The 25,241-nt window shown below is 45.1% G+C and overlaps 1 protein-coding gene across 1 annotated transcript in view; it reads right to left on the reverse strand.

Annotated features, from left to right (window-relative positions):
- Positions 1 to 17,373, reverse strand: part of YIF1B (Yip1 interacting factor homolog B, membrane trafficking protein) — a 56,094-nt gene extending 38,721 nt beyond the window's left edge. Inside the window, exon 1 of the mRNA XM_086938223.1 lies at positions 16,907 to 17,373. Coding sequence (XP_086794349.1) covers positions 16,907 to 16,946 — 40 coding nt within the window. The 5' untranslated portion in view covers positions 16,947 to 17,373. The remainder of the gene's footprint in view (positions 1 to 16,906) is intronic.
- Between the last annotated feature and the right edge of the window lie 7,868 nt (positions 17,374 to 25,241).

Here is a 25,241-nt window from a genome sequence, read left to right on the forward strand (position 1 = left end):
TATTGGAGCAGACCTCAAATCAGCTTTGCAGGGAAAGAGTTTCGGGTATTCACATTATATATTTACTATTAACAGAAATGTGTACATGCATATGTGTGTGTATATATATATATATATATATATATATATATATATATATATATATATATATATATATATATATGCGCCTTGTGAATACAGCATTATAGCCCGTTTCCGAGGGCTATAGTAGTTGTTAATGACCCTGAACCTGAGTTATAGTCTTGAGCTGCAGGCAAGGGGCTAGACAGAGGAAGACATTCTTTAACACCTGGTATAAACTGAGGAAAAAGAGCTATAGGGCTTTTAGAACATTCCGCACACTAAAAGTAAAATGCTTTATATTAACAAGCATTGGCAATGCAATAGGTCTCGCATTTGCTACAGTTTGAGCTTTTGGCATTGTAATTGACAATGCCTTTTATTTATGCGTTTGTTTTTAAAACATAAATATCAGGCATTATCATTTAAAATGCCAATGGCTTAAACTCTCGCAAATGAGAGACCTATTGCATTGCAAATGCTTGCAAGTCTGTTAAACTCTCTAAACCCCTCCGAAGTATTGTATGTAGACTTTACTCCTCTCAGAATGCATTGCCCCTTACTTGGCCCTTACAGTTTTTGTTTCCCACACTCTTGCTTAGTGTTGTCACGCACTTTCTGGAATCAATCACTTCTCACGCACTTTCTGGAATCATCTGCTTCTCTCTCTGTAGTAGAAGTTGTGACCCCTCCCCCAGAAGTTGTAGCACACTCCCTCCCCTCTCCCTGGTTACCTCTCTCTCAGCACGGATCCTCTGCTGAGTTGTATACATCCCATACCAGGCGGGGCTGGCGCAGCAGAGCGGTCACCTGAAGAGAGTTGCTCTGCTGGGACTGTCACTCTTCGCGCCCCTCTCACAGAAGGGCCAGCCCGACAGCGGCCCCTCTCAGTGGGACGTCAGCAGTGACCCCTCTGCCATCAGGATTCTCTCTTCCTCCCACTTGGCCAGCACTAATGCCCCACCCCCTTTCTCACCTCCTTGTCTTTGGCCCTCCTTCCGTTCCACAGCAGTGCCCTCCTTTCGGCCCCCTTCCGCAGAGAGCTGCCGTTCATGGATCTAGACAGTGCGCACATTTCTGGTGAACTGGTCTCTCCTGACTGAAGTTCTTGTTGCAGCAGGTAAGAGAGGACGTGTTGTGGGGCGAGTATGGAACCTGAGAGGCAAGGGTCCAGGGGTCCACGGAAGGACTTGGGGGGCAGGGGTCTTGGGAGTGAATGCTCAGTTCCTATGGGGCTCATACGGTGCCAGTGTGTAATGTGGGCGGGTGATGGGCTACCAGGGACGATGGAGTAGAGTTGAGGGGAGGGGATGTGTGGATATTGTTGTAGGTCCAGAGCTTTCGTAGGCTGAGGGGTCCAGGGGATGTCCTACGTCAGCAGGAGGCTGGCATCTCGAGGGGCTTCCAGAGGACAAGCGGGGAGCGATCAACAGTGGTTAATTCCAAACTTCTGCGGCTTGTAGTATAGCGTCGAAGGAGTGTTAAAAAGCATAGAGGCATTGCAGGGATCCGCAAGAGGGTGGATGCAGTTGGGGTCTTTAAGAGTCGAGGGGCTATGCCCGCCATTTCTCAAGTGCTAGGAAAGATTTAGTCATTTTCCTTTCAAAGTCACACTGCAGACTGCGGGTATACAGGAAGGGGGCTTGGGAGGGTGGGACATGTAGTGCTAAAAGTATCGGGAGGCGGTATGCTCTGCCTCCGGAGCCAGAGTTTTGTTGTCAGGTTTTGAAACACTGCAACAAGTGTTCTCTCGACCTTTATTTAACTCCCGGCACTCCCTCCCCTTACTGTGCAGCACGGATTGATGTCTGCCAGCTTTGACTATTTCTTTCTCTGCTGCTACGAACATGCCCTTTGTTTCCAAGTGATAAAGTTGCCTTCGTCTTACTTTTTGACGAGTCTTAAGTTAGATAACATCGGCGAAAAGGATATATTTTTTACTCGGTCAAGGACAGCATGCATAGCAGCAACATTTTAGAAGAGTGAAAGGGGAGTTTAATTAAAAAAAACAAGAAAACAGCAACAAGAGCAGCATCGGAGCATGACGAGCTCAGAAGTATGGCCAGACTGCCCTTTTCGTAAGTGACGGGTGGGGCACGTTGTGCCTGCCTGTAGCCCTGCCTCCTTTTGGGATGGCCCATCCAGACTGGATCACAGCTTGCTTAGATAACACGCCTTTGCTTCACGACAGCCGTGAAGCAAACGATCCAGTCGGGATAGGCTGTCCCAAAAGACAAAAGGGCAGCGGCTACAAAACCCCCCTTCCAATCGCAGGCTACAGTTTAGCATAAATGGTGACGCAAGCCAATGGACATGAGGGGCGGGGCTTCAAAATCACAAAACCTCTCGCTAAGCGAGCAGCGCTTTGGGCTGCAACACCAGGCGAGACCTAAAAGGGAAAAACAGAACAACAAACATTGGAGCAGCAGGTCCTTACAAGCCATTACTTGCCATCAGCCCCTCCACTGTCTTCATGGGGAGCTCTCATCATTCCAGTGTTACAATACTGCCTTACAGTACAACATAGCAGGCAATATAATCCATTAAAGGCCCACTCCAGCATTGTAGACCTGTGCTGAAAGCTCCTTGGGCTCGGAAAAACGGATTCTTCTTGCACTCTGCAAAAATGTTTTGTTTGGCAGCGCAAAGGGATACAGGAGCAGACCAGTATCTCCTCCTTCCACCTGCTGAGGCTCCAGTGACACAGACAAATGGGAGGAGGAAGGGGTGCCGGGTGGGGCTGCTGGGATGGGAATATTGGAGACGCACTGCGTGATCTTTAGCCCTCTCCTTTTCCTGAGTTATCCATAGAACCTGTCAAGTGCAAGGAAAGGGAGAATCAGACGATGGGGATTAGGACACTGGAAAGTGGATAGCAGCCTGCCTACAGCAGTGTTTCTGCCCCATTGTCTTTAACAAAGTGATCAACACTCTTGTGATCTAATATACATTGAACACTATTTTTATTTCTTTTATACAGCTTCCACTGGAAGCCTCAATTGGAACAACTAGATTAAAATTTGGTTATTGACTGCAGTGAAACCACATCAGTGTTTTCCGCGATTGTGATGCCACCCAGCAGAAACACTTCGTTCCCCGTTTGTTTCGCTACTTTGCCAGGACTCTGGAGACCAGAGCGCAGCAGTGGATTGGTGTTTGGTGGTCCCACCTGCCTTCTCCCAGATCCCCACAGACCCAGGGGAGACTGGAGCAAACAAGTGGCAGTGTGCCTGCACCAACTACCTTTTCTCTTGTCAGTGCAGCTTTCTTCAGACCTGCACTGATAGGAGAAATGAAACCAGGCTGACAAGCAGCGCTCACAGAGCCGATATCAATGTGGTGCTGGCTCTCCACTCAACGTAAGAACAGGGAGCACTGCTTTGGGCTGGAAGGGGTGGAAAGGTGCCGAGTGTATGGTGGTGTATGGCAGGAGGCCAGGTAGTTAATTTTCAGTTTAGAGAGTGGTGAAAATGGGTGACAAGAGGTCAGGTATTTTTGTATTTGGAAAGGAAGGGGTAGATTATTCTGGGGTAACGGGGTATGTACACTACCTAAAAATATAGGCCCACATGCATCATTGTGTCATTTTGCATTTCTTAATTTGCGAAAAATAAGGAATCGCAAATTAAGAAGTGCAAAATGCTATGCATTATTTTTTCGGTATTTCTTTGTGATTCGGTAAAAATCGCAATTTTTACCGAATCCCAAAGAAATACCGAATTCTTAAGTTAATTTTCGCAATTCCCATTGATTCCTATGGGCCAAAAGGCCCATAGGAGTCAATGCAAATTGCGAGTGGCACTTAGAAAATTTCATGGGTGCAGGGGGGGGGTCCAAAGGACCCCCCCATGCACCCCTGAAATGTATTTTTCGCATCATGTTTCACACACACATGTCCTAAGGACATGTGTGTGTGAAACATGAATGTTGAAAAAAAAACATTCAAAGCATTTTAAACACTTTTTCCAAATTTACCGAGTGGTTCAACCACTCGGTAAATTTGGAACCCTAATTGCGAATTTCCACTTGTCAAAGTAATGATGCATTGCTTTTAAGAAGTCGCACATCTGCGACTTCTTAAAAGCACCCGCAATTTTAGAACTCGCAACAATGTTGCGAATTCTAAAATTGCTTCATGCATCCCAAAAAGCACTTTTGCATTCGCAAACGGCCGATTTTAAGTAATCGCACCGTTTGCGACTACAAAAATGCTTGATGCATGTGGGCCATAGTTCAGTAAAATGTGAATAACAGGGACTTTTACACATCTGGGATCTAAGTAACATTATTATTGTACTGATCGGAAATGCAAAGTCTTGCTTTTTGCAAGTGCTCTTAGAAAAATCAATACAATTCTTTACACAAACACACACACACACACACACACACACACACACACACACACTTCTGATTGGCACCAATAAAAGATATAATTCGAAAAGGGAAAAGGGGACGCACAGGATACTACACAATCCCCGGTCTTAAAAACAAAAAAGAACAGCCATTCCCTTGCACATATAATACATGGGCTATGATTCACAATTCGCAAACGCCAAGCTATCTGGTTAACACATTCATCAAACAATAAGTTGTTAAGTCAGTTCCTCCGAGTGAGGAGGAACTGGCTATCCAATACCCAAGCAGACACACAAAGACTACAATTAGCAGCCACAGAAATTTTGCGAAAGTTCAAGACATGATGATCACCAGATCTCATGTCAAACAAAGAACCAAGACAACGTGGTTGTGACAACTTTTGCACAACGATCCAAAACATGCAAATCTTATGACCTATTTGGACATGAGGCCTTACCACAACATGCCTGCATATTCACAATGACACCATGTAGCATTAATGCACGAAGGATATGTAGTTACGACAGCCAGGGCACAGAACCCTGCGACAAAGTGTTTCTCAGTCATCCCCAAGTCTACCCTTTCAAGGCAAAAGCAAAAGAAAAAAGTAAAAGACTGCAAGTTTAACGATGCACCATCTTAACTCAAAACTCCCTTGAGCAGACTTCTATTCAAAACATATCATAACCACTCTCATACACGTCACTAGACGGTCACCTGACATTACTAAACTACAAAAGTAAATCCGACAACTCTCATGCGTCTTCCATCTTCCACAAGCAACACACACACAACCCCAAAAAGAGAAAACAAATAAAAAGGACAGTCCCACACTCAGTCACACTAGCTAGTCAAACAAACGTGCCAAGTAGAAGAAAACACTTAATCTGCACCCAGTCCCACACTCTCTGGAAACTGCACTGAAGAATTTGGGATGTCTCCCAAACACTATGATGAAATCTACAAGTACACACATGTGGAAACGTTTTTGGCACAGTCCAACAACCAAACACTAGAGTAACCAAGCAATAACACCTTTAACACCAAACCATGTCTGCGGGTAAAGAAGTACTCACGGACAACACACCACAGAGATATTAAAAAATAGCATTCAAATACAACACTGACCAATTCAAGCCCTATATGCAAATTGAATAAAATGAACAACAGAGCAATCATGAATGTACACTATCTCCTGTAAAAAAAAAACCTGTCAAATATTCCATTAGTACACAATTATGAACGGCAAACTTGTGGCCATTAGCCATAACATCACAGGGACCTACAATTACCTACATTTCCACTCCACTGGGTGCTTCTCGTTGCAACTTCCTGAGATCTCGTACTTCACTTATCCCTCGTTGCACCCATGGGGTACTGCCACATACAACTTCTGGACAAGGTACTACTCTTCCCCAACTTACAACATCATAGGATACTCTCCCGTGCATGTCCTCGTGAAAGGGTACTACACTTCCCCAACGGTGCATGCCATGGGGTACTCCCCATGCAACCGCTACTGACAGGACACTGCTCTCTCCCCAGTTCACACCAGCACACGAGAACTCTACTTGCATCTCTCACAATGGGGTATTAATCGTTCCCACATCCCCGACATTTAAACATGTACAACAGCAGTATCCACACAACAAAATGCACATGGGTATTAGGTTCTTTAGTCCACACTGCTAACCAGACTCCAGATGGAATGGAAAGTAAAGGCTTACTAAGTACACACAAAGCAACCTACTGATGGTTAATTTAAAACTTCCCAACTTATCTTGAAGCTTTAAACACACCACAACCATTACACAATCTGCTATTCCCAAAAAACAGAAGTCAATTTACCCAGAAAATTACTAACCCAACATGCATTACCAATAAAGTGTATATGCTGCATGTCAATACGTAGGAATCACCAAACAAACTGTTCCCCAAACTCATAAACCTCACAGTTAGTGAGAAACAACCCATATTTCTTAACAGAAGACACATAATAAACACAAACTCCATGAATACCAGATAACCCTGCTTTGTAATTAAGTGAAAGAAACCGGACAAATGCTGAGATGGCAATGTTTTAACTTCCCATGATTTCAGGACACAGTATACCCTAGAACAACACGGTCTCATTTCTTGCTCCTATTCCCATGGAGCTGGCCCTACTCTTATTTTCCCAGACTATTCATCCATGGTCACAGGGCCGTTCTCCTTCTCACAACAGGCCTCCTCTTTAGAAACGGCTACCAACTCCCACAGGAGTGTACCGGCATGCCATGCTGGTCCTTAACAACTTAATGCCAAAATATAGCAGGGTCTTCACACAGGAGTCTGAAGCCATTCAGGAGGGAGGTTAAGTCATTTATTTAATGTTAGGCCCCTAGGCTACAGCATTCTATGACATTCATTATCAGCATTGCAGACACCAGCTCACACGCACCGGGAAAGGGAACACAATACACTGCACGATTCAAGAAATATTAATTTACCTCAGTCTGACAGTGTGCTGGGGGTGCATTTTCTGTGCAGCAGTTAAAAGATATGGACTAATAGCAAGAGTTCACACAAGGCCTGGGAGAGTATTCAAATGCATTTCTCCTTGAAGATCTTCGGCCTAGTTGTGCTCTGCTCATAGACTAGAAAGGGTATTTTATTTATTTTTGGTTCTTGATTTAGTGCTTCAAGGTCAAGGTCATGGGCAGGGTGACCGAATTCTTTATAGTACAGCATTGTACAAAAGCGGACAGATAAAATACAAGTCATACAAAGAGAAATGCACAAGTATGAGGAGTTTTGAACGTCTGTGATGTCCTCCTGAGCTCTGAAATGGCAGTCTATGAAGCAGGACTTTTAGTCCTGTTTCAGTGGGCTAGTTGTTACTACCCAACTCTTACAATAACTTGGTCCATCAGTCATAGAAAAGGGCATAACCCATCAAAAACAAAGCCCATGGCCATCTTATACGGAGTTCTGCCATATGCCTTGTGGACATGTAATCATTGATCCAACTCTTCGAAACGCATCTACATGGCTTAATTTGTTATTGTCAACTAACACAATGTGTGCAAATTACACCAGCAGAAAAGTTATATTTTACTTGCCTCAATAGTTGTAATGCCTTTGAATCTGGAAAGAAGCCACCCTACCTTGCTCTTGTGCCTTTTTCTGCTGTGGTGAAGGAAGTCAGGGTATTGCTAGATGTAGAAAGTGAACGGTGCAAGTTTGCCAGCACTTGCTTCCTCCTCAACTGATACCTAGGAAAAGTCAGCATTACACGCAGACTTTCGTTGATCAGAAATGTCTGGATTAACAGGATCAGTTCATATGAAACCATCCCTTCTAGAGTTCAGTCCATGACCAGGATACCAGAAAAGGGAATATGGCCAGTTCTCATCCAATAGGGATGCCAGAGGGGAAAGGTACATACTAAAGACAGCTATACAGCAATGCAATATTGAGAAAAAAAATAATAATAAAGATATCTATACAGTATCGCCAAACAACTTTACATGGAACATTTTTATATGTAAATATATTTACCCAATGGAAACTAATATTTATTCCAGTGAGCAGATTACATTTCACAACAAGTCACATTTGCAATCAGTCATTGTTTACTCAGGTTCTTATCCATGGGTCACAATAGATAGGAAATCTAGCTTTAGTCATTCAGGATTCCTTCAGTGCAAGCTAAGAGGCTCCCACCATAGGCGGAGGAATGTGGTGACCACATGCATATGAAGCTTCAAAAGAAGGGTAGCATCTCCTCAAAGCGTGGCTATCCGGTATCATCTGATGTCACTAGGAAGGTCTTTTCACCACTATGCGGGCGCTCCTCACAGTTGTAGCCCGCTTGTGGGCTGAAGCGGATACTTGTTAAAGCATTTGCAGCCTGGACCTACATGCATGGGAAGATAGTTGCAGTGAACCCTTGGCTAGTATATGCATGGTCAGGTAGTTGCGGCCCTTACTTGAGTGAATACACACAGCAAGGTGGATGCATCCCACCTCGGGCTTATATGTGTATGTAAGCAGACGTTTGTGGTTCACGCACGAAACCACTGAGACTCTGTGCAGCACCTGGCTTTGTTTTCGCAAGCTGTGTGTTTTCTCTGGATGATCCTGTACCAGGAACGTGTTGGGTTTCTCCTTTAGGTCAGCCTTTCCACCTGCAGGCCCAGACAAACTAACCAGGTTCTAAGAAGTAACTATCAGGAATAGAAACAAGCATTTGCAATGCAATAGGTCTCACATTTGTGAGAGTCTAAGCTATTGGCTTTGTAAATGACAATTCGTTTTATTGATCTGTTTTGATAATTAACACATAAATAAAAGGTCTCGTCATTTACAAGGCCACTAGCTCAAACTCTCGTAAATGCGAGACCTATTTAACTTCAAAGAAGGGACAGTCTTTGTCCAGGGCTGCTTGGAAAGTGAAAGCTCGCAAGACAAGCTGAATGTTGCAGGAGGGCATGTGCCTACAGTAGGAGAAACTCATTAAAGAAAATAGTGCTTACAGACTAAAAAGGCCTGCCGTGTAACAACAGAAGTAAAGGGCCAGCCCTAATGGGAGATTGTGGAGAAGTGTGGCTCAATGGTTAGAGCGGCAGACCCTGATGTAGAGGTCTGGCCCGGGACCAGGGTTCAATCCCGCCGAGGCGGGTCTTGGGCTCAATTTCCTCGGACCTGATAATTCTCACCTCAGTGCCTATTCTAATCATGGGTCCCACTCTGCAACTCTGGGCAATAAATAGCTTGCTTAATCTCCACAACGGCCCCAACAGAGCTAGGATGCCTGGCTGCACCTTGACGACTGCCCAGGAGTGTGCGCCTCACAGGGAAAAAGCCAGGAAGGGTTCCACACCGGTATGCGTACAAGCGCTGGAGAGACCCCATGTGGGGTGATGCGGGCGCTATACATACAAGTACTAAAACATTTACATTACAAACAAAGACAAGGCGGTACTAAGGGGGGACTAACAAGACTATTAATGAATAAGAAGCCAGCATTCACGAAGGACAATAACACAAGCCAATTAAAAATATGGGCGGAGAGTGGGTGGGGCTTCAAGTACATACTTGGAGTACAGTGCATGCACTGCCCAGGCTCGCCCTAAAAAGGGAAGAACCGACCTAGAAACAGCCTCACTTTACACCACCAAAACTGCAGTTCTACCCTTCACCCCTACCATCTACCAAATGACAGTGCTCAGAAAGAACCAATCTGCAGCCCTTGCTAGCAAACTGTTCATGACATTTCTAAAGCTTGCCGTGGCTGCATGCTCCTTACTTTAGTGCCTGGATCCCCATCGTCCAGCCACAGAAATGCAGGCAATGCACTTCCATAATCTGAGGAAGTGGTCCTCACACTCAATCTTGTGCCATGGTAAACCAGCGCAAAAACCACAGTTGATGGACAGAATGCAGAACAAGGTCATACATTCACCCCAGTACAGAGATCTGGGCCTAAATCCATCGTTTATTTGCACTCCACACCACCCCAGTTCAGATATGGCCATATGCAAATCAGTCTGACCCTGTGCCTCATGGGAACAGTCCAGCCCGAACTGCCAAGCCACGCCTTCCCTGGACCGGAAACAAGCTTCCCAGGACCGGTTTCTGGCATTCCAGCAGTCTTCAGCCCCGCTTGCTTGAGTCCAGTGGTGTGGAGAGCATGGGACTCACGTCTGAGCATACCCATCCCACTCGGGTGACTAATGCAAAAACCACAGTTGATGGACAGAATGCAGAACAATGTTATACATTCACCCCAGTACAGATATCTGGGCCTAAATCCATCGTTTTTTTTTCACTCCACACCACCCCAGTGCAGACATGGCCATATGCAAATCAGTCTGACCCTGTGCCTCATTGGAACAGTCCAGCCCGAACTGCCAAGCCATGCCTTCCCTGGACCGGAAAGAAGCTTCCGAGGACCCATTTTTGGCATTCCAGCCGTCTTCAGCCCGGCTTGCTTGAATCCAGTGGTGTGGAGAGCATGGGACTCACGTCTGAGCATACCCATCCCACTCGGGTGACAAATGCAAAAACCACAGTTGATGGACAGAATGCAGAACAATGTCATACATTCACCCCAGTACAGAGATCTGGGCCTAAATCCATCGTTTTTTTGCACTCCACTCCAGTTCAGACATGGCAATATGCAAATCCGTCTGACCCTGTGCCGCATGGGAACAGTCCAGCCAGAACTGCCAAGCCATGCCTTCCCTGGACCGGAAACAAGCTTCCGAGGACCGGTTTCTGGCATTCCAGCCGTATTCAGCAATTCTGTGGCTGCTGTGTGTTCTACATAGTTATGGATTTGCCCCATTTGTGACATAATCCACCCACTGCTACAGTATTTGCAGATTTCAAATAAACAAAATTCTACCTCAAACGCGTCAAAATTCGGTTTAAAAAGATGCCATAACTTGGTTCTGAACAATGGCAGAACCTTTGCAAAACCAATGACCTTGCAGTTCCCAAATGATGTAGCCTAGTAATCAATTAGTGCTAATGAGGTACAACTTTACCTGTACACTCGTAAAAGGTGTTGAAATGGCAAATATGCCAAAACGCAAATGAGCTTACTGATCATTTTAATAAAATCATAACGGATGTCCTAGACCAGTTTGCCCCTCCTAAACTTAAAACTAAGAAACATCCCTTCTAAATCTTGGTTTAACCTTGTACTTAACAACAAAAGAAGCTTGTTAAGACTAATGGAAAGAACATGGACAGCATCCCTCCCACTCTAACCTGACGTTCCTCAGATCAGCTAGATCTACATACAAAAAACTCATTTTTAACGAAAAGGCATCCATCTTCCGTGCACAACTCGATCGGGCAAAAAACAGACCAAGAGAACGGTTCAACATTATCCGGCACCAAACCTCCTCAGCTCCACCTAACCCGATGGCCTCAAACGCTAGATGTGAAGAAATTGCCCCCTTCTTCTCAGAAAAAAAAGCACCAAAATAGATCAATCATTCCACTCAACGCAGATCCCAACCAACCCTCTAATTTCTCCTGACATCTCCTCTAAATCACACTCCACACTCCTGACACCCCCTAAGTCCCCCCTTCTACTCACCCCTACCTCACCTTAACCCCTCATCACACATTCCCTCTCCTATTCCCTCCCTAAACTACCCCACATCTTCTCACCCCTATTCCTCTTGTACCCAACCTCCCATACTCACTACCAAAACAACAATGCCTCCTGGCATAATTTCCTCCCTATAACTGAGCACGAAGTCCACAGCATTATTACTGAACTAAAACCATCCTCCCACACAAGAGACCCCCTCCCTTCTAACCTTATCCAAGACCTAAAGCACATCGTCCCATCCTGGACCACAATCCTCAACACCTCCCTTGCTACAGGAAGTGTCCCTAGCTCCCTCCAACTTGGTCAAAACTCCCCCATTATCAAAAACGCTAATGCGGATACTAATGACTTAATCAACCTCTGCCCCATCACTAACCTCCCCCTTCTTTCTAGAGGCCCTCGAAAAATGTTTCTTGCTCCAATTAAACAAACCCATCCAAAAATTCAACCTTCAGAAAAGGTTGCAGGACTGGAACTGCCATACTAAACATTGTTGATGACATCCACCACTCCCTTGATAATGGTGAGACATGTCTTCTTATCCTCCTTGATCTCTCTGCAGCTTTTGACACAGTTAACCACTCTGCCCTACTTAATGTGCTCAAAGATCGCTTCGGCCTCAATGGTACTACCCACAAATGGTTTGTCTCCTATCTTCAACATCAAACACAACAAATTAAAATCAAGGCTGTCTATCTAAACCCACTCCGGTCAACCTAGGAGTCCCCCAGAGATCTATTCTCTCACCCTCACTCTTTAACCTCTTTATGAAACCCCTCATTCTAAATCAAGCTTGTATCAACCACCATCTTTATGCCGATGACACCCAACTCTATTACAAGATCAAAACCCACGCTGACATCATACACCTTAACAACACCCTCACTAAAAACCAATACTTGTTCCACCTTAATCACCTCTACTCAACCACCAAAGAACTGAAATCATCCTCTTCTCCCCCAAAAACAACCCTCTCCCCATTCAAACTTGAATCTCCGACCTTAATGCCCTCAACTGCTCGCTCTCCTTGTCTAACTCAGTAAAATTTCTTGGTATCTCCATCGAGAACAGTCTAAACCTCAATGTCTACACCAAAAATTTGACCAAATTTCCCCAGCTCTCAAAACTCTAAAATGGCTCCCCATCGAAGGCAGATCCACCTGCAAAAACGCATGCATCACACACAAAGTCCTCCATCAAAGTGCACCACCTTGCCAATAAACTCTGCAAAGCGGGCAGCACAAGGCCCCTAAGAAGCACTAATGCTCTCCTCCTTGTCCCACCCCTGCTAAAAAAGAAATCCACTCAATCCCGCTCCTTCTCCAGAAATGCCCACTACATATGGAATGCCCTCCCCAAAGACCTATGATGCAACCCTTAATACACCAGCTTTAAACAAGCATTTGCAATGCAATAGGTCTCATATTTACGTGAGTTTAAGCTACTGGCATTGTAAATGACAATGCCTTTTATTCACGTTTTAAAAAACAAAAAAAATAGGCATTGTCACTTGTAATGCCAGTAGCTTAAACCTGCGTAAATGCAAGACCTACCGCATAGCAAATGAAATGCTTGTTTTAACTCGCACTGAGCACAGCAAGAATGGTCTGGTGGAGAAGGGAGAAAAGAAACATGAGGGTAGTCATCCATCCGTACTCCTGTTTCCCTCAAAAATGGTAACACTAAACAGTCCCGGATACAGCAATCCCGCTTTTCCCCAATAAGAGCTGCAGTTCCCATCATTGTTTCCTGCCCCATTGCCTGTGAAATCTGGCCGAGTCTAGTCATAACAAAGTGAGTTCATAAAAAAAGGCATCACTGCAAGATCAGCTGGCTCGACACACAAGCCTGGGCTGGGGGCGGGGGTGAGCTGGCATTGACGTCAGCCTTCCCCTCTTATTACTTTATGATTATTTATTATTTCGGCTACATGTTTTTATCTCACTCTTTCTATAGAGTGGACAGCTGTCTAGGTTTGTTGGAAGTGTTATTGCTGTGGTTCTGCAGTCGGGGATCCCAGGCATCAGGTGTGTGCTGCAGTGTTGGTGGGGTCGGCAGTGTCTGCCAAAACGGGACAGCAGTGATTTAACCCGAAGATATGGGTCTTTATTGGGTGCAGCCAGGGCTGCTAATTTTATGATAAAACTTTTAAAGGAATTGTTACCCATCCCTGTGACAGAGTGGCACGATTCACAAATATTAATACGGAAGGGAGTAGACAGAAAGAGTAAAATAACCTTCAATCTTATAATAAAACTGTTGGTATTGGTGGTGGTGGTGGTGAACGGCTGCTCTGCTTCGAAGAAATTTTTGAGTGAGTTTTACGGCAGATTTTTGTACAACATTTTCTAAAACCAATATATTTTCCAGGTCGTTCTGAAATGTAAGAATCCCAAAAAAGTACTACTAATATGCTGAGGTTGACCAATCCCCAAGAGTCCCAGACGGTTTTCATCCTTCTACTAGTTTCTTTTTTTCTTTCTTCCCCGTTTTTCTTTTTCTCACCTATATACATTTTGGTTTCCTTTCTGTCTCTGTCCCCCCTCTCTTTTTCTCTCTTGCCCACTCCTCAGATTTATCATTTTTCTTTCCCTGACTTCATCACTGTTGCGCAATTGCCAGTCCTTGACCCAAAAGCCCTACCATAGCCTTCAGCTGATATTATTCATCAGCTTCCTCATAAAACAAGTTGGACCTGCCATTAAACATCAGGCAAACAGCGCCGAGTTGTGATTTGCCAATAACACATGTGGAATTAGCTCGTGGGCAAACACCACCAGATTTGAAATTTTTAACCGGAAACGGAATTAAAACTAAGATTGCCTGACTCACTCAGGTCAATGCTTCTTGCTCCCATTAGAAAGAAAACTGGAGGCCATGGGTGCTGCTTTTCAGCAAGAAACCATTTTATTTCAACCATCTTTCACCTGCGAGGCCCCCTGACAGATGTGCAACACCCCTAAGATAGTGCTTCAGTGTGCCTGGCATCTGTGGTAGTCTTTTGATCAAAGACCCCGGCCATCTTTCCACATAAGGTGCAGGCTCGAAGTTGGGCAATACATATATACACCCAGAGAAATGTGGACTGAGACATGTGGACTGAGACTTGTGTCATTACAGGTGCCTTAACGGGCTTTGTACCAAACAGAGAATAAACAAAAATAAGGGGGCACATCTAGAAAACGAGGATAAATCACAGCTTCCCTGCTGGAGTTGTGTGCTCTTGGGCTAAATGGCTAAAGGACATTAACAAAGCCAATAGCTTTTCCATAGGTGAGACCTATTGGCTTTGCCAATGCTCTTTAATTATAAGAATAGAATATGGTTATACTTGCCGTCACACCCTATCCCCCTCCCTGAACACATTCAGCTAGTATTTTTTCGAGACATCACGAACACACGTCATCAACATAAAAAGACTGGTGAAAGGCTGAGTCAGCCTGCTGGGATTCGAACCTGTGAAGTGCAGGTTGCACACTCATCTTGTGAGGAGCACACGCATGTGAATGCTGCATCTCGCTAGTGATGAAAAGAATCACAGAAGAGCAGATGAATACAGCACTTTTTTCAGATACAGGCTTTCTGGAGTGGTGGGTGTAGGTCATCGGTGCCATTTGAAGCCCTTGTTTCAGGGCGGATAATGCTCTCCACGCCCACATAATCCTGTGGAAGGAGCTGGTCCGATTAAAGACATTATTCCACTTGGGTCTGAGCGATGGCAGAGATGAGGTGGAGATGGGGAGATGGGGCGGAGGCAAAGGGGGTTGTAAAGAACGCCTGAGAGTGCGTCACAGCCAGGCTAGTGCCTCCGAAACTGTCCCTTGCTGGGCACGAGCACAGTCACACAACATCTTCCAGGTAATCAGATCTGTCTGTACCTGGCATCATCCTGGATGTTAAGTATTCAATACAATAGATTGTATGTTTTATGCAAGTATGAGTCAAAAATGCACTGTGAAGACATGCCAGGTGCTGGATAATCGTGCCTCTGCAAGGTGGTAGATTTGGGACGAAGTCAGTCATATGCAACGTTCGAAGGAAAGGCAGAGACAAGATGGGCAGCAGACCTCTTGGGTTGCCTCGTCGTTATCCACCGTGAGCATCTGCAGACAACAGCGGGAAAGGAGCACATGCCTCTCTGACACGGGCCGCCAGATGGTGCAACGCGGAGAACGAGCACGCTGTTACCAAAACAAGCCACGAGTAGTGCGCGACAGCACGCTTGTGTGAGGGAGTAGGCATCTGTTTTGCATTATGGCACACAAGTCTGGGCACGGTAATGCAAAACAGATGTCGGCCCTGCAGGTAACCGCCACCAATAGGCCATGGGCGGAGCAAAGGAGGGACATGCACCAACCTTTGCCCAATTTCGTGCTGTCTTTCTTAGAAAGACGCACGCAAAGCCCAATAGCCTAGGAGAAAAACAAAAGCACACGCACAAGTGTGTGGTCAGTTTTCTGAAGCCCATTACTAAAAGTCAAGCAAGCATCGCATGCACGCTGCTACAGGCTCGACATAAAAAGATCTCAAAATTCACCTCCTCAATAAATATTGTGGGCTCTACTTTCGCCTTAAACTTGCTTTTCCATATCTTATAGGTATTTCAACTCTCTTCTCCAAGTATCTGTATACATGATATGTATAACCTCAAGCCTTTTGTTATTCCCGGTCTTACCTGTTGTTTATCCTATAATAATGTAGTAAATGTTGCAATTTTGTTTTACCATTTGTATCTCGGTCTTGTACAGTGCTCTGATGTTTTTGTTATTCTTTTATGCTGTAATTTGTCTCTTACTGTAACTAGCTCTGCCATGTAACATGCTCTGATACCTCTGGGTCCAGCCAGCGCTATATAAAACCTCTAAAATAAATAAATAAAATGATCACCGATTATGCCACATAATATGCCTTTTCCTGCTGCATAATGTTGTCAATCCTGAACAAAAAGTGTCCTCTATTGTCACATCATTCTAGCGGAACTGCCAGTAATATACTATTTATAACTTGAAACGAAAACGCCAACTAAGCACTGCAAATAGTCATTACACTGCAATCATTGTGCGGAGAATAACGAGATCAGTCACGGTGTTCTGAAGGGCAAACAACACTAAAGCTATATTTAATGAATGAAGACAAAGCATTCAGTGCACGAGCGATCACACACTGCCGTGCAGTTACGCTAAATTAACAACAGACATGTGATAGCCATTGGCCAATGAGAGAGTGGCAGCATCCATTGTGTCCAGGACTACACAAAAGCTATAAACAGTACACAGCACCAAACCCCTTCCAGTCCTCCACTGAAAAGCAAACCTCTCTCGCCCGTGTTATGACGGCAGGAGGTACAAGCACCGCCTCGCTCAGGTAGCCGGTACTCACGCTGCCGGGACCCGCCGCCAGGGACGGCTTCGAACTGCATGGCTCCAGCTGTCAGAAGAGGGAAGGGACAGGCTCCCAGTCAAGGAAAGACCTCTTAGCGACCGCGCTTCCGTCACGTGACGCGCACGTCGAATCACGCTCCGGTGTACGCCTGGGCTAAGGCTGCGCAGCCAATGTCAGTCACACCAAGGCCGGCGCCCGGAAGAGGAGCGCGAGCCTCCGCTTCTGAAATGCAGCTGTGTTTGGAAGTAAGAATAAAGGAAGCCCTGTGGTGGTTATGGCCGACAGGAGGCCCAGTGTTTCTTGGAGCTGGATATTGAATGTGAGGGTCGACAGAGGGATGTTAAGGTTTTCGGGAGCTGCTGAGACGCAAACCGGCTGGTTCGAGGGCTTCTACTGAGTAAAGAATTTGTGTATCCCGGTTTTTTCGGCTTTCATTCGTGACTCCTCCCTCTACATCAACGATTGGCTGCGAGATCGGGGTAGGTCGCCTTGACTCTGACAGACTTTAGGTCTGCCTTCTAGCGAGCAGCGTCTCGCTTGAACAGGCTGGAGTAGCAGTGGACTCAAATGAATGTACTTAATTTTTCTCGGTAAGGGTTGGTTGGTTAAAGTTATTAGAAGAATTTCATTGCTTTTTTTCAGGCAGATTTCAGCCCTGTTATCATACTAAGGCTGTTTTTGGGGGGAAACCCGCTGCTGTTCTGTCTTATCAATGACTTCTGTAGTGTCCTCCCGGTCACGTAATAATTCCCAGCCACTCCAGAGGGCTGGCCGTTACACACACACACTACCAGTGGTCGTCAAACTTTTAAATACCGAGCCCTACCCCCCAGTAATCTACCTCCTGCTGCGCCCCCAACATATCCACAAATAATCTTTAAAGCTGCCAATGTTTACATATGTCTACGCTTATTTAAACATTGCAGGTAAGATCTGTTACAATTTAAAAAATGTAATCAAATATATGGTTGTCAAACATACTATTCTGGTCAGGCTTGCCTTACTAACGTGTAAAAGTATTCACAGTGTGATTATCAGAAATGGGGGGTTTGAAGAATATTTGGAGTTATTTCCCTTCAACACTGTCTCCCAGTCAGGGTATAAATGACAAAAGATGTTAGTGATGGCCCATTACAGGGCGACTTACTGCTGCACATTTTTTGCCTTTAAAAACAAAGCACTTTTATGGCTATAATGCTCCTTTTTGCTAGAGCCTGGCACCCCCTGGGATCACTAGAGGCCCCTGTAGGGGTGCATGCCCCTCAGTTTGAAGACCACTGCCCCATACACCCACAGGAGCAACTAGACACGAACTTTGGAGGGGGCAAACACTTCCAGCCAGGGCTGGCCCTATCGCTGGTCGCACACAGTGTAACAGTCTTTTTTTGCGACTCACCCATTTTTTCCTTTTCCATGAATTCCCTCACTTACACTCACCAACAATGCACCTCATCTCTCGATAGCACCTTTCTGACAAGCATTTAATTTTTTTATAGCGCTACTCCTAGTTTTACTCACACTCAGTTCTGTGATCTGCATGGTACAGGTTGGTACCCAAGCAGTTTTCCAGGGCCGGATTAGGTTCCCAGTCTGGCCCTGGTGCAGTGCGAGTAGAATGCTTGTGTGACTGCAGGGTAAGGTACAGGGTGAACAGCGCAAGTGCATTGCTAGTGCAGAATGATCACTGTGAGTGCAGGGTGATCCAGTGAATGGTGTGAGTGCATGGTGATCACTGTGAGTCATTGTGATCGCTGTAAGCATGAAATTGAAGGGTGAAAATGAGGAGTTAGTTGTCTGAATGCAGGGTGCATTCCCAGACACTTGAAGTAACTCAACATGTTATTGATGATGAAGAAGGGTTTCAGATAGAAGTTAAACTATTGATATTATGGCATTAATCAGAGAACGAGGGTGGAAGAAAGAAATAATGTGCTGCTCCTTCAACAAACTTCCAGTCTTATGATTTGGGTTGCCAGTTCATTATTTTGATGTGCCTCAAGGTACAAAAATAAGCATCACCTAAAGCCGTATTTTCAGCACTTATCTGTGCATACTTCGAACAGCAAATATAACTAGAACTCACTTTTAGTTGTGTTCTAGTGCTTCCTGAATGATCCATGACTGATAATTTAAGGGAAACAAAGACAGAAAAGTCACATTACAGATGAATGCATACTTTTTTATTTATAACCCTATTTAGTGTTAAGATGAGGCCTTTGCAGGCTCTTTAAACAACACATGACTGGCATTTTTCTTTTTTGCAACCCTACTTTATATTCCTTTTCATGAAATGCATTCTCACACTACAGCAGTAAATCTTAAATGCAAATGTAAGGAATAGACAGAGTGGGGCAGGGGGTGCTGGTACTTGAAAAAAACTAAGCCTTGTTAGCCAGTTTACAAAGGTATGTAAATATGCAAATGGTCTTTAAAGACCCATGAAAAACTTGGGCTTGCCAGAGATAAGACTCCAGACACTGCCCAGCCAGACATCTCACGCTGCAGCAGCCCGGGCTGAGATACACGACAGGGGGGGGGGACGCCCTTTTAGCCCTATGGGTGTTGCGCGCCTGCCCACACCCATCCGAAAACAATAATGGGGTTGCCCGGTGTTGCTCAGAACCTGGGAATAGTATTAAAAAAAAACAATGGTTCTGTTGGGTATGTCAATTTCTTTTAGAATTCAAAACAATATTGGCTTGTAATCACAATCAAAAGTCTTTGGGTAAAAAGAACAATGTAACGCACACCGGAAATTAGATTTCAAATTATATACTTGAGATTCATATCAAATATTGAAGGCTAAAGTAATATACATATTCAGTTGCGCACACGGAATCAAGTGACTGTGGTGATTTGTGGTGGTAGGTGATACGAAAAACACACTAAATACAGTACAAAAATGTCAGTGTAGTGAACAGGGGGAGAAATTTCTGGTTCGTCTTGACAATTTTATACATATGGCCCAGAGTCGATTAAATTGTTTCCTTAAGTGCATGGGCAGTGTAAAGACATATTGTAAGCGTCGACGTTTCGATGCAGATTATAGCGCAGTGTGTGAAGCGTCTTAGTAGGGTCTCCCTCAGGACAAGGGGGGACAGATATGTAGCCAAAATGCAGAATGCTAAATAGTCTCTGCAGAGGCGGGGTAGAGGTCAGAGCAAATCAGTCCAAGTTACCTTAATGAATTTCTTTCAGTACGAGAGATCTCCACGAGCCGGTTAGAGTCTGAGGCCAGTCCGCGTGTGTTTGTGGGATCTTACCTTTTAATGTAAGTTGTATGACTCCTTAACAGTACCGTTTTTCCACAGCCACAGCCCCCTTGTGAATTTACTGTCAGCTTGCATTACAGTATCAGTCCGGCTTCTCCAGCTAAAGTCATTAGAGATATATATCGATATATATATTTTCTTAACCTACTGCTACATCACAACGCCTCGTGTACCACCAGTCCAGTTACTTCATTGTATGGTGTCTATTTCTTTAATATGAAGATTATCACTTTTTGTAAACAATCGTATTTCTTTCCGTCACCATGACGTATGTACTGTTTTCCTTCCCTTTTTTGTCTCCATTAGGTTTAAACTAGAGTACACGGATAATACGTGTCTCAAACATATTTTGTTTACACAACCTCATTGAAGGTATGGTTGGAATATAGAGCGTCTTTCCCTGATTCCTCCCTCTTTCTACTAGAATTCATGGTCCTGATGAAGCACATAGGGATCCATTAGGGACCCACTGACAACGCTAAACATGTCGACCACTCCTCACTTTTAACACCTCAATAACACTGTTACACAGGTTGAGAGTAGTGGGAATATATCTGTTCTTTCCCTTCTCTATTAGCATGAAGTGCATCTTTATCCCCGTCCAGATTTTAGTTTAACCCAGAGAACCCTCTAATGAACCGATACGGGTACCAATACCGATGTAAATGTAAATGTAATAACGGGTACCAATGTTTTATTTTATCTTCACTCACACTCGCCACTTGGCCCACACACCCAAATGCACAAGTGCGGCAACTCCTAAAAGATCTCCACCAAAGAGCCCTCCTGTAGGGCTCGTGAGGGACTGCAGCGCCACCCCCACGAGGAGCAGTGCCCAATGATGATGCTTTACACTCAAAAGGATGTGTAAGGGCACAGCACACACACACAGGAGAACCACTCCTCATTCTTGCACACTCATTCCGTGTTTTTGGAGACACCTATCCTGACTCGTAACCGAAATGGACTGCTGTTTTCTTACTTTTCTCTAGGAGCTGGTACCATTTATAGTATTTGACATTGTCTTTAGGAGCATTGGTACAGGGCCTATTTCCAACAGTTTCTTTTCACCCTCCTCTTTTGAATTGTGGATGCCACAGCGACATGAAGAGAAAAGTCAAGTCCTACAGGCAGGACTGGACCTATGAGAGGTCCACGAGGGGAGAAGACGGTGGTCCTACAAACAGGACAGGGTCTGCAAAAGGTACATTAGGGGAGAAGACGCACCGTCCTATGAGCAGAATAGGGCCTGCAAGAGGTCCAGGAGAAAAGAACCTGTAACACATGGCTGGGTAACACCGCACCTGGAGAAGAAAGGAACGCATGCATCGCATTGGCCTGATGCCACATTGCAACGAGATAACTGAAAATGAAGAGGAGAGAAAGGTGTGTGACCAGACCTGTCACACTAAAAAGCCTTATGCCATTTAGCATTGAACTGCATAGCTGCCCAAAGCTTCCAGTGCGACCACCTGGCCAGCGTCGCTGGCTGCTTGATGAAGATGGCGTCCCTGCTAAGAGCCACACATGCTGTAGGATAAGAACAGCACTAGCAGCACACTGAGCTACAGGGATGCAAAGTCCCTCAAGTCATCCTACCCTTGCAAGCCCTTGTCACTTGTACAGGTTGTCCACTAACAACATCAGCATGACGTGCATCACCCTAACCACTAATCATAAAGGAGCACCTAGCCACAAGAGTGGAGCATTACACCTGCAAACCATCAACAGACCAAGGAGGCACTCCTGGCCCAATGGAGGACCAATCATCCAGAGACTATCTGCTAGCCCCCACATGCATCTGAGTCTAGCTGGCAAGGGAACACCTGATCATGTATCATCTACCCTTCTGGATGCACGAGTGACTCGGCCATGGCCCTGTTGGCGGTCCTGCACTAGCCCCTGCAGCCATGCACGGCCCACACAGTCCCTTGCTCACTTTGCCACTGGATTCAAGCAAGCCGGGCTGAAGAAGGCTGGAATGCCAGAAACCGGTCCTCGGAAGCTTGTTTCCGGTCCAGGGAAGACATGGCTTGGCAGTTCGGGCTGCACTGTTCCCTTGAGGCACAGGGTCAGACTGATTTGCATATAGCCATGTCTGAACTGGGGTGGCAGAGTGGGCTAAAGAACGGTGATGGATTAAACCCAGATCTCTTGACTGGGTGTGAGTGTCTGATTGATTCAGAGACTCCGTCCATCACCAACCCCTTTTGTACCTCACAGTCCTGTGGCAGCCCAGCGAACCGGGCCTCAAAGGAATTTCTGCACAAGGGAATCTCAGCATGAGAGATGAGTCTGAAGCTGCTCCACCAACAGGTAACATTGTTAGTGTCAGTCCACTCCTTGCTTGGTTGTCCTTCACGAACCCCAGACACTCAAAGTGGAACCTCTGCAACGGACTCCACTGATGCTCCAGGTGCACCCCACTTTGAACTGTTGACACTAATTCCAACATCATGAGAGAAGGCAGGACCGACCAACACAGCATAGGTGAGCTGTAACCCAACTGACATGCTGTCGAAGGGTCTGGACCCAATCCACACCCACGTTCGTGCCCAGAATCATCTGGTTAAATTAGGGATGCGAGCAGCGATGTCCGAGCGCCAGCTACTGCACCAGTCCACTCATATAGTACTGTCCTGCGGATTGCCTGAAGAGACTGAGAGACTCAGTGGTGTCCTGTTTTGTTTCTTCATTTCCACAGGTTGGACTCATTTTTGTTTTTCAATACAATTGGGAAGGGATTTAGTGTCCTGCTGGACACCTAATCATTCCCAGCCACTCCGCAAGGGCTGGCCAGTACACACACCCCACACCCATCCAACAAATGCCTCACCAGTGACGTAGGTCTGTCAATGAAAGGGCCCGAGCGCACGTGCTTGTGGCCAGTTCCATGTACACTATTCATGTGTCCGTGTTGTCCTTTACTCGCCATGCAGGCCTAGGGCCGAGTACCCCACAACACCAACAGATGACCAAAGCTGAGTTTTCCATTGTTTCATAACAAGTCACGCTGGCATAATCTAAATGCCTTCAAATGTGTAAGTAGCTGACTCAGGAAGGACAATTTTGTAAGCCCTGGCACAGTTTAATCTAGAATCACATCAACAACAAACACCATTAACAACACAAGAATTATTGTGGTACAGAATAAAAAGGTTTTTCCTAAAAATCCTCTTTTGTGGGCAATCAGACGAAACAACTACAACAACAGGATGAGGCAGGTTGAAATTGCATTATTATAATCTTATCTGACAACATTCAATACAGCCACGGAGCAATGTCGGGCCGCCCCGCCTGCGGCCTCACTGATTACCCCGCCCACAGCCTCGATCGCACACCCTGCTGGCTGACACAAGTCAGCTGGTGAACGCGGCGCATGAGAACTACAAAAGGGGGTGGTCTACGGTGGGAACGCGCTTCACATTCCATTCCGGACCCCCGCCAAGCCTCCCTTATTTTCCCAGTAGTTTTCGCCCACACTTACCTGAATTCCTGCATCAGTGTCCGCAAAATGAAACGTCCTTGGTGTTCTCCTCCTAACGTCTTCTGTGTCTTTACTTCCGGGTTACTGCTCCTCTTACGTGGCTTGCTATAGTGTCAGCGTTCCCTCGCCGATCAGCTTCGTTGCTTCTTATTTCATTCAGCATTTCTCTACGCAGTTTTTCTCCTGTACCTGGGAAGGAGATAACAAACAAAGAGAAGTATTTAAAGAACCATTGTTTTCTTCCCTAAATACTAAACTTATTATATGGCTTAATGTAGAAATAAGATACTTATCTGATTCTGCCTCTGTACAGCGGTATGGATTCATGCATCTCTTAAGCTGCAAAATAAGAGAAAGATATTAGTTCCTTAAATTTGCATGGCTTAGTTAATTTACCTAGGCTGACCCAGCACCTTTTTTGTGCACCAATTCTTTTGTTTTTTCCTTTTTGGTCCTGACTGGGAAAATACGTTTTTTGTTTTTTTTTCCTAGTTCTTCAGGATAATGAAATTCATATGGGTCTAATGAATTCTGATGGTTGTCTCCGTTAAGGTTGGTATGTTTCACACTTAACATTTTTTAATGCTTAACTTCTGCAGTCCAAATGAGTAAGATTTGCATATTTTTACCTTTTTAGATATCAATGTCTCAGTTCCAAGTTCTAGTTGTTCATGTATTCCTGATCCTACCAGCAGAACATTCAATAGGTATATTCCACCCTTTAGTTTCCCATTTTTTATAGCCCTTGTATGATTCTAGAGTCATACTTATCTTTTTGTACTTTTGCCTATTAGGAAACGCGTGCGACACCGCTACGGATGGACCAGTGGATTCTACTCCTTCTCCCTTTCCTTGTTTTGTTTTCCCCTCTTCCCCACCTTCTCCTTTTTTTGCTTTGATGTTGTTGGGCGAAGGAGGTGGGTTAGGGACATTGGGATTTAGCATCTGTTCCTTCCACTTCGCATCTGCGGAAACTCCAGGTGAGCTTCACAATCGGTCTCAGTGCCTAACCCAGGCCTTAAACTCAACCAGATAGCATTTAACAAATGGTGCTCTTTGAGATGTTTAAAAAGTCGGTGAGTCAGACCTCGCCAATTTTAGTGACTATCGGTACAAGAAGGATGAGCCTATAGGTAGCTTCTGCCCTGGGGCCCAAGTTTGGTTTCTTTAAAAATGGTTTGACAACCCCTTTTATCCATCCACTAGAGCCAGTACCTTATGACAACAGATATTAAAATGGAGATAAAAGCAAGTGTAACATCCCCAGATGAAGATTTTAGAGACCTGATTGGACATATATATCATCTAGGGAGCCCAACTTTAGGGAGCTGAGCAATGAGGAAACGTCCTCCTATTCTGCAGTCATTTGGAGTGCTGTGAGACGATTGATAAAATGTCGGCACAGGTTTGTAATTATGCTGCATGACACTTGAAGCTGTGCAGTGTCATCAGGAATGGTCTTAATCTTCGAATAGAATAAAAGAAGCTGATCTGTCTCAAACAACTTGGAAAGGGAAACAGTCATTTTGACAGAGACCAAATCAGTGAGATTAAAAAGGTGACTTGAAAAAGA

The sequence above is a fragment of the Lissotriton vulgaris genome, chromosome 9, assembly GCF_964263255.1.
Source record: "Lissotriton vulgaris chromosome 9, aLisVul1.2, whole genome shotgun sequence".
Lineage (NCBI taxonomy): Eukaryota > Metazoa > Chordata > Amphibia > Caudata > Salamandridae > Lissotriton > Lissotriton vulgaris.